The sequence below is a fragment of the Schistocerca americana genome, chromosome 4, assembly GCF_021461395.2.
Source record: "Schistocerca americana isolate TAMUIC-IGC-003095 chromosome 4, iqSchAmer2.1, whole genome shotgun sequence".
Taxonomy (NCBI): domain Eukaryota; kingdom Metazoa; phylum Arthropoda; class Insecta; order Orthoptera; family Acrididae; genus Schistocerca; species Schistocerca americana.
Window position 1 is genome coordinate 442,372,950 of NC_060122.1, and position 13,449 is coordinate 442,386,398.

General features: G+C 38.2%; 1 protein-coding gene across 2 annotated transcripts in view; it reads left to right on the forward strand.

Moving 5' to 3' along the window:
* The window catches only part of LOC124612959 (syntaxin-12-like), a 58,197-nt gene that overhangs the window by 19,025 nt on the left and 25,723 nt on the right, over positions 1-13,449 (forward strand). For both annotated transcript variants that reach the window (XM_047141482.1, XM_047141481.1), the window contains exons 5-7: positions 2,011-2,161; positions 11,940-12,064; positions 12,145-12,300. In XM_047141482.1, coding sequence (XP_046997438.1) covers positions 2,011-2,161; positions 11,940-12,064; positions 12,145-12,300 — 432 coding nt within the window. The remainder of the gene's footprint in view (positions 1-2,010; positions 2,162-11,939; positions 12,065-12,144; positions 12,301-13,449) is intronic.

Below are 13,449 nucleotides of genomic sequence, written 5' to 3' on the forward strand. Positions count from 1 at the left end.
AACATTTATAAAACTTGGAAGCATTTTATTCTGTTGTTATAGCAAAATTTAATGAAAATTCTCTGATCAATTTTTATAAAAAGCAAATGTAACCATTTGGCGACTGACAACAGACTAAATATCCAGTATGGGTAGCACTGTACAAACACTTATCAAACAATGGAAAATCTAGGATGGAACGTAACAATATTATGAAAAGGAAAGTTGCTACTCACCATATAGTGGAGATGCTGAATCGCAGATAGGCACAATAAAAAGATTGTCGCAAATTAGCTTTCAGACAGTATGGCCTTTGTCAAGGCAACTGAAGCCAGCCACAGGTTTGTGTGTGTGTGTGTGTGTGTGTGTGTGTGTGTGTGTGTGTGTGTGTGTGTGTGTGGCCGAAAGCTAATTTGTGACAATCTTTTTTCTGCGATTCAGCATCTATGCTGTATGGTGAGTAGCACGTTTCCTTTTCATGATATTGTTACTGTACAAATACTTTTCAGCCATGTTTCATAATATCAGAAATTTCCTTTTACTTTTTGTACTCTCCCTGTATTTGTCATGTAGAAAGATTGCAAAATCTATCGAAAAGCTGACAGGTTTACTTGAAATAGTGTTGACCATTTCATTATAATGAGTGAATAAGAACTGTATGAAACTTAAAGAACATGTATTACAACAGTGTCTGATCCTTAATTTTATGAATGTTTGTCTACAGTTTCAAGCATGTTCTTGTTTAGTTTTAATATTTTAACAATTTTATTTCCATACACAATCACTTTCATGTTTTCACAACTGACCAGTTACGATCATCAGTGGTCTCCTTCAGAACTGTGTACATCAAGCAGCATGCTATGCCATCTTATGTATGCATTGTCATATATAGAGGATATAATAATAATAATAATAATAATAATAATAATAATAATAATAAAGTGTTCAGACGACAAAGAAAAGAAACATAAAAAATAATCCAGAAAACAACTTCTAGAAATAAAAGAAACTTTCACCAAAAACAGTACTAGAAATTTTGTACCAAACTTTTGAACATGCAATGGCACCAAGCCTTTCTTACAAAGAGGAAAATGGTGAAAAATAGGATTAAAGAAGAGGTTCCACAAATACCAGAAAATATTGAGACCACTAAAGAGCAAAGAAATCATGAAGCCCCTCAAAACACCTAAAAGCAACAATCAAGTTGTGGAGACTTCATTACAGCAGATGTATTGAAATGGTCAGAAACAAAGATTAGAGTGACCTACACTTACTTTTTGCCAACATTTGGAAAACAAAGTTCCAGAAGAATGGAAATAGCATTAATCCACATGCTACATAAAAAAAGGAGACAGATGAAATGTCAGCAATTACAGGGCAGTGTAACTTCTGCCAGTGGCAGAATAATATTCTCAAAAATTCTCTTTAATAGGATGGAAGAAACTTCAAACACTGGGAGAATATCAGGGCAGTTTTTGAAAGGGAAGATCCTGCACACAACAGATTTTCAACTTAAAAGCAATAATTCAATGCAAAAATGCAAAACTTAAACCAGCAAATCTATAGAAGTATCATTTATTTATTTAAAAAAAATTTAATTTGATGTGCAGAAAAACAGTAAATAAATCATTAGAGAATTTGAATTTAAAGCCAACTTAGCAAACATAATTCATGAAACCCTAACAAATACAATATCTAAAGTTAAGGTTGTGGGAGAAGTATCTCAACCATTTGAAATAAATGAAAACAATGGCATTAGACTAGGGGATGGTTTATCACCTTCATTGTTTAACTGCACCGCAGAAAAAAAAGATGGGAACTGGAATTTGGAGCTAAAAAAAATAAATAAATAATCACAAAACTGAATCAATAATTCTGTTTCCTCTCCCCCACCCTCTGTTTCCTCTCTTTTTTATCTCTGTTTCCAATTACCTCAATTGACATCTTTATGCCATTATTATTTCAGTAAAAGAATTTCTTCTGTAAGTGCTCTCTAACATTTTGTTGCTGATTTTTCATTTTACACTACAGAGGCAATGGAAGATGCAAAAGGAACGCCTGTCAGATGAATTCACTACAGCTCTTAACAAGTTTCAAGAAACACAGAGAACTGCTGCTCAAAAGGAAAAGGAGCAGGTGCAGAGGGTTCGTGCGAATTCTGGTCTTGCAGATCCATTTGGAGGTAAGCTGTTCAGATGAATGCAATTTAGATTTTGTGGCAGATTTTGTAACAGTTGAAAAATGCATTCTGAAAGAAGTATGTTCCTAACTAAAATAATTTAGTTAAAGGTATCGTGATGACTATATCATCTCAGTGGCAGCTATTAGGCTGGAGTTGAGTCAAACATTGTACTAGTGTTTTTTCTACAGAGGGGGAAGGGGGGGGGGGGGGGTTGGCCTACAGCATTGTGGGAGAATGTGACAATTCATTGGTGTTGATCAGCACTGGCCTTGGCGTGCCAAAAGTCACGTGTGCAGGCCAAGGCTCGGCCTGTCACTTGGCTGTGCTTGGTCCTTCTTGGAAGTACCTGAAACAGCATGAAATTTCATTTACCATTGCAGTGCAGCATTTTTCGCTCAGCACAACACTCTAAGTTCAGCAGAATAATGCTGTCAGCACTGTTTAACCTTCGCTATTTGTTTGCGATATGAAGGATATTCGCTGGTCCAGTGGCTGTTTGCCCAAAAAGAGGCAGTCTAGCGATCTATGATCACAATCTTTGTAATGAATGGTATTGACAGAAGAGAAGAATGAGCATTCTCAATTTGCATAAGCAGCAGGTATTGCTTATTTTCTGTAAAACAACATTCCACTATTATGCAGAAAAAATTTAAAGTAGTAGTTGACAGTGTACATCGAAAAGCCCTTTCTACCAAACTTGCAGGCCTGAAGCATGTGAAGAAATTGGTGGTACATGTAGTAAAATTTCTGAAGTCGCATGCTTTATTCTATTGTCAGTTGCAACAGTTTTTGACAAACTGAACGAAGAGTATTGCGACTTCATATTTTACTGCAAAGTGTGTTGGTTAAGTCAAGGGGCATGCCTGGAACAAGGTTTTGATTTGCAGCTCACCATTTTGGACTTAAGGAAAAAGGAGTGTAGGAACAAAAATTAGAACATCCAAAGTAAATTGCGGAATCACATTTTAAGTGGACTTGACTGCAGACTGCCCATGGTAAGACGGGGAAGAGTTTAAAAAGAAAATCACATTGTAGAAGGGTCACATCCTGTCAAAGATAGTCCAGTTCCATATGCTCACTGGTGTTAAAGAAAATGTGAGGGTTTAAGAATACCTGGTGGCCTTGAAAGAATCACAAGGATAGTTTTTCAATGATTTTGAGGATATTGTCAATCTTACATCTGTTTCTGAGCCTGTTTGCCATGTCAGTTGAAACTGCCACTGTGCATGCACAGATGTAACTGACTGATCTGCAAGATAATTCCAATTTTAATGACAAATATTTTTACTTTAGAACTGTCCAGGTCGCCTACATTGTTTTCCTCAGGTAGAGTTTCTAAGTCTCTGCAATGAGGCTGAAAAAGTGCTACAATATGTTGATTGTGTGAAAGACTGTTTTTTGCTTATGAAACAAAATCAGTCATGATTACATGGCAACTTGAATGTGAAAGTCTGTAAAATTGTCTGTCTCTACCTGTATGCCAACAGTTTGTACCAGATAAAAATTAAATCTTCAGCAAGCCAAAAATAATTAAATAATACTGAACATTTGTTTTGTTTGTGACCTATGTTGTTGAGAAATGTAAAATATAAAACAAAGTACTATGCAGTCCATCTCCACTGTTGTTTAAATGCTGCACCTTTGCAGTTTTCCCCTCTTTCCCCTGCTTTTGCTCAGAAATGGTGGGGGAAAATGTGAAATGAGGCTGATCGCTTTAGTACTCATGACCAGCCAAGGCCTACAAATTCTCAAGATAACTTGAGGACCTGAGTGTACAAAATGATGCTCCACAGCAGGTTATGAATTTTTCAGCCCTTGATTGGAATTGCTGTAGGCATCAATAGCTCTGGCTGTTAAGAATACACTGCAAGTGAACGAGGGCCTGAATGAACATAGAAACACTAGGAAGTTGCAGACCAACAACAGCAAGTGAGAGAATACATGGTGAAACAGCACATGAATGAACCTCCTGAAGTACACAGAAGAGAGAACATTGCCGAGAACTTGCATCTGCTGAGAAACATGAACACTAATTGATGAGGAATGGCTACCAAAATCGAGGCATATATGCAATTGAACACAGATACTGAATCCAGGAATTGATAGTCTATATTTGATATATGGGGACACGCTTGCACTTTAGTAAGGCATGAACAGTCCAGGTCAAGTACACAGTTGGGCACACTTACACTGTAGTAGTATTTGAATACAGTACAATAACGCGAATAGGCTGTCCTATTAAGGAAATTCAGTTGGGTAGAAAAATATGTGAACAGTTGAGGAAGAAGGAAACCCTGCTCCAGAAAAACAAGAACAGTGAAACACATGTGAAGAGGGCCCTCATTATCCTTGCGCTTTCTAGGCACCACCACCCTCGGGATAGGGGCTGGCCATAACTGCATCATTTGGGTGGAATGTGACATAACACGGTATCATCAGGGTCAGTGTGGCAGAGGGAAGATGGCCAGGTGACAGACGAGACCAGGTGCTTGCACTGCAGCCAACAAAACATGAGCAGGCATTGAAGTGGGGGGGAATCTTGAGCAGGCACTATACTGAGAGCCCTTGTGACTATTCTTGTCATGCATATTGTGAAACCATTATCCTTGTCAGCAATTGTAGTATGACAGACAAGGGAAGAGCACTATTTCACAAAACCATTATCATCATCGCCATTTGAAATATTCTTGGCCAAGTGCTGTACTGAGATAGTGATTGAGATGTATGCATTGGAATAACAACTGTTTATTTACCATAAACTAACTCAGTACGGCTTTAGAGGATGGAGATCCACACATGAGAAAAACTGAAATATCCTTCTGTGACGATCATGGAGAGTGCCCACTCTGATGAAATCCACAAATGTCAGTAGTGGGGATGTGTAGGGAAGTGCTGTGGATGTGTATTGACGTGGACGCACAAGGCTGTGAGCACTTCGGCAATCGAGGAGCAGGTCTAGTAAAGCAGCGCCTTTCGGAGTGGCAGACAAGTGTACAGTGGCCGTGATCCAGGCAAAGTGGGACCTTTTGGAGAGACTGATTGGCATCCAGTGGCTTTAATCCCAGTGAAAGAGCAAGTCGGTTCTGGGTAGCAGCAGCAGGCATTGCGGTCCGGTGCTTAGGCTCGAGGGTGTATGGCAGTTGGCCTGGAGCCTGCTGTTGAACTGCCCGCCAGGGGGTGGAGTGGTGACCCAAATAACAGTCAGCAGAGGAAAACACGTGGACAGTGGTAGCATGGACGCAAATAGGGGCTTGCACTTTTTACTGCAATCTACATGTCGTGTATCGGCAGGGCTAATGCTTCCAGATGCTGTGATTGCTGCAGAAGGCTTGGTGGTAAACACTCAGTGACCTTTCTGTTGAGAAACAACCTCCTGAGGTAAGGCAGGGGCCGTACCTGGCCCATGAAGCATATCTGCAATTGTGGTGGTCGAGTTTGCAGGGGCCAGGCCTTGCATGTACCACATTTTGTTGTCCAAAGATAGTTGTAAGTAGATGTCACATATCAGAGACACCCTTAAAACAGGTAAACTTGAACACAGTTTACAATTCCCACATTATTTGTGAATTCGTAACATTCAACACTTGATCTTTGTCTGGTGTCTACCAACTACCAGTCCATAGCAAAACCAAAGAAACTTTGTTTCCTCCAGAGTCAGCTCATTTTAGTTCAGTAATTGTTAGTGACAATTACAATAAAAAATTACTTGAGATGTAAAACAACACTCAGATCCAAGCAAATGGTGTTCATCTTTGGTATTTTAATTTGACTAAGAGCTGCAGTAATCATAGAACATAGTGAAACACTGTTAAAAAAGTCTAATGCAACATCTTAAGAGCATGCCATTTCATTTCTAAGGCTGTGATCAAACTGGAACCATGTATTTTGTTTAGTAACACTGTCAGAAATCTTTTTATTTTATGTTGATCTTCAACAGGATTTATAGTATTCTTGAGTTTTTTAAAATCATTTTTTAGACTGCAGAGGAAGAAATTTGGAGACTTTGTTGCAGAGGCAAAAAATATTTATTTCATTTTGGTCAATTTTTTCCTCCTCAATTTAAAAGAAAACACTTATAACAGTATGTAACTACCTGGCAGCCATTTAATTATATATGCTCTGGTTATTGTGTGTTCCTGTTCAAAGAATCTTATTAAACTTACGACTGGCAAAGTTATGTGCAGCTATGAATTCATGTGGACACAGTCTAACCACCCTGCAATTTGAATGAAATTTTAATCTGTTGTTTCCTATACTCGTGAAATGTAATTAGAAATGTTGAATGTATTTGAGATTTGTATTGTTACATTAAAAATTTTAAAGCTAAACTTTATACAACAACGATCATCCCCAAAAGATTTGTGTGATTGAAAATAGGCAGATGTCTAGGTGGGGGACTTTAAAAAAGGTGCTGAATAATATTACAGTTTATCTTTCTGCTATATTTCATGAAGTATCAACAGGCATTTTAATCTGTGAAGCTTCTAGTATCATATCCTCATTCTAGATGGATCAGAGTTCATAAAAGCCCAAAATTTTAATGTAGAAAAGCATTTTTTAGGTATATCCACTGAATGTGGTAAGTGTTTTAAGATTTGATGTCCTGTCTAATTCTGTACCTAAGCTGTTATGTAGGGAATGTTAATATGTAACATGTTCTCTGGGTGGCTGCCTAATTTCTCCTCTCCCTCTCCCCCCCCCCCCCCCCCCCCCTTCTCCCTTCTTTTCCACCGAGCGAGGTGGCGCAGTGGTTAGACACTGCACTTGCATTCGGAAAGACAACAGTTCAATCCCGCGTCCGGCCATCCTGATTTAGGTTTTCCGTGATTTCCCTAAATCACTCCAGGCAAATGCCGGGATGGTTCCTCTGAAAGGGCACGGCCGACTTCCTTCCCCATCCTTCCCTAATCCGATGAGACCGATGACCACGCTGCCTGGTCTCCTTCCCCAAACCAACCAACCTTCTTTTCCATTGAGCAGCCAGTCACAACACCCATGTTGTTCAATAACCATTTATTTATTATTACTTTTTGTATTATTGCAATAATGGAAATTTCTTCATGAATTAATGACATAAAATAAGGGAAATGCAACCACTTAGCTATAGAGGACTGGTACATGGCACACAGAAACATGTAATAGAAAACAGCTAACACTAGCTTTTGAACTCTTGCTCTTTTTCTAGTAAATGTGTGCTTTTAAGTCTCAAGTGTGATTGTATATGTATATGTATATGTGTATGTGTGTAAGAGCAGGAGCCCGAAAGCTAGTGTTAGCTGTTGTCAGCTGTTGTCTATTACGTGTTTCTGTGCACCACGCACCAGTCCTCTATAGGTAAGTGGTTGTCTTTCCCTTATTTTATGCATTTATCTTATCAGAATATTGTAATTTTATTTGTAGGTAACAGTGCTTCTTTATGTGTTTGTGTTGATTTGTAAATGAAAGTGAAAGAGAATAGTGAAAGAGAATAGATGAGAGTTCATTTAGTAGGTTTATCCTGTTTAATGCAATTATTTTAAAAAAATGTTTGCCTCATAATTTTTTAGCAAGGGTAGTTGTGACCTAGACATGTAGAAGTGCTGCATTCTCCTATATTCATGATGCTTTTTCTGTCTGCACTCACTAACTAGTTAGAGGAGTACTTTTCCTTACAACTCCTTATTGCTCCAGTATAGAGCAGCTAAAGACACAGATGCAAGGTGAGTCCTCTGCACATACTCGCCACATTCTGTTCTACACCTGTCACAGATACTTCCTATCTCGTAAAGTGGCAGGACTGTCTGTGAAAGCACCTTTGTCATGTACAATTCATCCTATAAATATGACACCGCCTTTTATGTGGCCATCCTTCTTGCTAAATGATAAAAATCACCTGGTCTCAGTTGCAGGTCACCAATTTAAAATGCACCGTGGAGATCAGTAAGACTGTGGTGGTAACCAGAGGAGACAGAGAAGGGAAAGGACAAATCAATATGGAAGCACAGCAAATTGAAATTGTGCCAACTTTAAACATTTAAGAAGTGAGATAAAGCAGAATGCAAGGATACAGGTAGAAATTAGCAAAAGGGAACAAGAATGGATTGCATTTTACCAGCATGTTGAGGTGCTTAGTCTTGGGAAGAGAGGTGCTAATGAAGTGTTAGAAAGTGCTTTACAAGACATATTTTACACCCATGTTGAAATAAGCAGTGTAGACCTGGACACAACAAGAAAAGAGAAGAGTAAAATCCAAGTCACTGAAATGAAATTCCTAAGAATTATGTTTGGGAAAACGAGGAGAGACAGAGTGAGAAACTAAGGTGTTGGGAAGGAAACCGGAGTTAAAAACTGAATGGTCCAATTTTTAAGAGTACATTAAAATGGTTTAGATATGTTAAGAGAATGTAAGACAGAGGAATACCAAAACAAATGATGGAAGCCAAGTTTGAGGACAAGAGGGTAATTCAGAACAAGATGGACTGACTCGATCAAGACCAGTTTAAGTAGAATGAATCAGGTGTGGAATTCAACAGTTTTAGAAGAAGAATAGTGGTAAGAGATGTGCACATTGTATCCAAATTTACCACTGAATGTACCTGAAAAATTATATCATTGTATGAGACATAGTTCAGGAGTTATCTACATCTACATACATACTCTGCAAGCCACTGTGCATTTGATTGTGCATGGTGGAGGGTACAATGTTCTACTACTAATCATTTCTTTTCCTGTTCCAGTCGCAACTAGAGCGAGGGAAAGAAGACTGTTTTTATGTCTCAGTATGAGCTCTGATTTTTCGTATCTTATCTTCATGGTCGTTATGTGCAATTTATGTTGGTGGCATTAGAATTGTTTGACAGTCAGCTTCAAATGCCAGTTCTCTAAATTTTCTCAGTACTGTTTCTTGAAAAGAATGTCATTTTCCCTCCAGGGATTCTCATTTGAGTTCCTGAAGCATCTTTGTAATACTTACATGTTGTTCAAAGCTACCGGCAACAAATCTAGCAACCTGCCTCTTAATTGCTTCGACTTCTTCTGTCAATCTGATGTGGTGTGCATCCCAAACACTTGAACAGTACTCAAGAACAGGTCGCACCAGAGTCCTATATGCATTCTCCTTTACAGGTGAACTGCTCTTTCCTAAAGTTCTCCCAATACACCAAAGTCAACCATTCACGTTCCCAACCATTTCTCGCATGCTCATTCCATTTCATATCACTTGGCAATGTTACGTCCAGATATTTAAACAATTTGACTGTGTCAAGATCGACACTAGTAATATTGTATCCGAACATTACAGGTTTGTTCTTGCTACTCATCCACATTAATTTACATTGTTCCATGCTTAGAGCTAGCTACCATTCATCACACAAACTAGAAATTTTGTCTAAGTCATTTTGTCTCTTCCGACAGTCACTCAACTTCAATACTTTACTGTACACCACAGCATCATCGGCAAACAACCAGTGATTGCTGCCCACCCTGTCTGCCAAATTATTAACGTATACAGAGAACAATAGTGCTCCTATCACACTTCCCTGGGCACTCCTGATGATACGTTTGTCTCTGATGAGCTCTCAGCACTGAGGACAACACACAAGAGCTCTATTGCTTAAGAAGACACTCGCATATCTCTGAACTTATTCAATATGCTTGTATCTTTAATGGCCTGCAGTTGAGCACTGTGTCAAATACTTTCCAGAAATCTAGAAATATGGAATCTGCCTGTTGCCCTTCATCCATGGTTCTCAGTACATCATATGAGAAAAGGGTAAGCAGAGTTTCACACAAGTGATGCTTTCTAAATCCATGCTGATTCGTGGACGTAAGCTTTTTGCTCTCAAGAAAGTTTAATGTAATTGAACTGAGAATATGTTCAAGGATTCTGCAGCAAACAGTAGTTAGGGATATTGGTCTGTAATTCCTCAGATCCTTTCTTTTACCATTTTGTACTCTGGAGTCACCTATGTTTTTTCCAGTTGCTTGGGACTTGGTGCTGGGTGAGAGACTCATGATAAATGCAAGCTAGGTAAGAGGCCAGTGGCAAGCCTTCACACTCATCTCCCTTTCACTGCCACTGCCTGTAACTCTCTCTTTCCCACTGTCTCCTTTTTCTCCCATTTATTTACAGTATGTTGCACAGTCACTGTCTCCTCTCCCGTACCCACTCTTGTTTTCTCAGAAACTGCTTATGAACAAATGCTGCTTTTATAAACCACCAAAGATTCAACCCAGACCACACCTAATGCAAAACAACCAACCAATTTGCTTAATTTTTCTGGGCTGGAGGAAGTATGTAATGTACTGTAGAATAGCTACAGCATGCCCATTCTTTCAGTAGATATACCAGGTGTACCGGTATGAAATGAGCGTTAAGATACAGATGTGTCTATAGGGAACATTTGTTGTGGATGAGCCTTAATTTTTGTTTGTTTGGTTGGTATGACATCTGTCAAAGATATTTAGTACACATAAAGTCATGGAACAAACATCATCATATGCTTTCATCGTGTTAACAATGTCGAATTATGTACCAGAAAGTGATGATTTGTGGAAAGCATTAATTTTTTGTTTTCATTTGAAAAAAAAAAAAAAAAAAAGCTGCAGAGTCACATTGCATGCTTGTCAAGGCATATGGTGATCATGCTCTATCAGAAGCAACATGCAAAAGATGGTTTCAACAGTTCAGAAATAATGATTTTGACGTAAGAAATGAAGAACATGGAAGACCACCAAAAAAGTTCGAAGACGCCGAATTGCAAACAATATTGGATGAATATGATACTTTGAGTCGGAAGCAAATGGCAGCAACGCTAAATGTTGCACAACAAACAATTTCTGACCGTTTGAAAGCTATGGGAAAGATCCAAAAGTGTGGAAAATGGGTGCCACATGAATTGAATGAAAGACAGATGGAAAACCGAAAAACCATTTGTCAAATTTTACTTCAAAGACATTAGAGAAAACCAATTTTGCATGGATTGAAAAATGGATGTATTTTAAGAATCCTAAACGGGAAAAATCATGGGTTAATCTGGGACAACCATAAACATCGACTGCAAAACCAGATCGATTCAGCAAGAAGACAAAGCTCTGTGTTTGGTGGGATCAGAAAGGTGTGGTGAATCATGAGCTTCTAAAACCCGGTGCAACTGTGAGAACTAATCACTACAGACCTATGATCAATTTGAACTATTCATTGATCGAAAAAAGACCGGAATGGGCCAGAAGACATGGCAAAGTAATTTTTTTACACGACAATGCACCTGCACACAAAGCAAAACTGGTTCAGGATGCAATCAAAACACTTGGCTGGGAGCTGCTGCCCCACCCGCCATATTCACCATACTTTACATTATTATTATTATCATCATCATCATGATCCTTACGTCCCATCACCATATTTCCTAAATCGTATGAATGAAAATTGTCCTTTTAACATATCTTTTGGTTTTGCACTCACCCTGGCCTGAAAGTCTGCTTGTCTGTCCTCTATCCCCCGTCACCGCTCCCTTTTACTCATCACTCCCCTTTTCACTCTGTGCAGTCAGTATGCAGTGAACTGTTGTCTTTACTCAGTCCATTGTTTATATTTCACATGGAATTTGCCAGTTTCACTTAATGGCATGACACTCACTGTTTCCTATTTGTAATTCCAGTTGAAGATGCTGTTGCGGGTGAAGGATTAATTTTTGTTGTTGTTGTTCCAGAATGGGGAACCAAGTGCTTGTGTAAATGATTGGATATGCAGGTAGAGTAATTCAGTGATTAATTATTATTTCTTTTTTTTTTTCTTCAGAAGGTCGCTTTTCTGGTCAGTTGATAGAATTACAAGATAGTTCGGAAAGGCAACAAGCCCAACTCCAAGAAGAAAGAAATCTGCAGCTTATAGAAGAACAGGAACAGGCCATTCGTCAGCTGGAGGTAAACTGTCTTACTACAACTGTTTGGAATACAAATTTTTCTCTTTGTGACATTGTTTTACAAGTGATTTAATTTTGCAGAGTGATATACTGGATGTAAACCAGATTTTTAAGGATCTTGGAGCTCTTGTACATGATCAAGGGGAAGTTATAGACAGCATTGAAGCAAGTGTTGAAAAGACTGAAATTTCAGTTGGGTCAGGAACAGAACAGCTTCGTCAGGCTGCCACGTATCAGGTAACTGTTGTTAACAGTCGTCTAAATGCTTACCGTAAAATTTTTGATAAGTTACCACTTCTTTGCATGTTGTTTAATGATATTTTATGAATAGAAATGAAATTAATAGATGGTAGTGTGAATACCAGTGTTGTAGATTGTTGCTGTATGCTAAGTAAGCAGTAGCTGTACTGTTCAGTGGTTTCAGTGCAATTTACTTAGTGGATGTTATTTATTAGGTGATGGAGATATGGCTCCACTGTCATGATAAGGCAGTTTCTCGAAATGAAGCGATATATTTTTAAAATAAAAAGTATTTGAGTCGTCTTCATACAAAATAGGCATTTTTAAGCTGTAAAGTGCCTATTTTGAATTTTCTTATATTATTTCAGTTACAGTGCTTGAATGCATAGAAATTATGGCTTGTTATTTCATTTTAACATTATGATTAGTTGTATGGTGACAGAATTATTCTTCTTCAAACAATAATGAAATTGGTTTTAAGAGACAGAAATTTAAATGCCTATTACAGAAACACGTAATCCAAAGTGTATCAAATATGCAACTATTGAGTATATAAAAGAGAATTAAAATGTGACAGACTAAAAGGTTTGAGTGTTCAGGGGAAAATATGAGACAAAAATTGCGGAGTGTATTTTATGGGATTGGACTGTGAAACTGAAGGACATGTATAAATGAACAGCAAGTAATCGTCGGAATGCTATGTAAGAGGTTGCTTGATTGCCAGATACTCTTTTTCATAAATGAAGAAATTGCAATCTGTCTGGGGAGAAAACAGTATTAAACTGGATTGCATCATTGTTATCCAGTTAATCACTCAAATTGCTTCATATTGATGGGCATCTTGTGAATCACCATACAAAAAAAAGCATTCCACACACTATCTCGGCAGGTTTCTTGTCTTTGTAGCAACACAGAGGGTGTGAATAGTCAATGTATGTGCCACAGGACTAAAAATCACAGTAAACACCTGTTTCTTGTGAAAAATGTGTAGCCATAAATTCATCAACTGAACCATGCCATCCCCGTTTATGTAATAAATTGATTTACAGGGAACAGCTCGTTTCTCCTGGGAAATACCTTCCAAAAACAATGTGTGATTGTCTTGCAGCACTTTCTTGTTCCATTTCACCCTTTCACTTACATTTT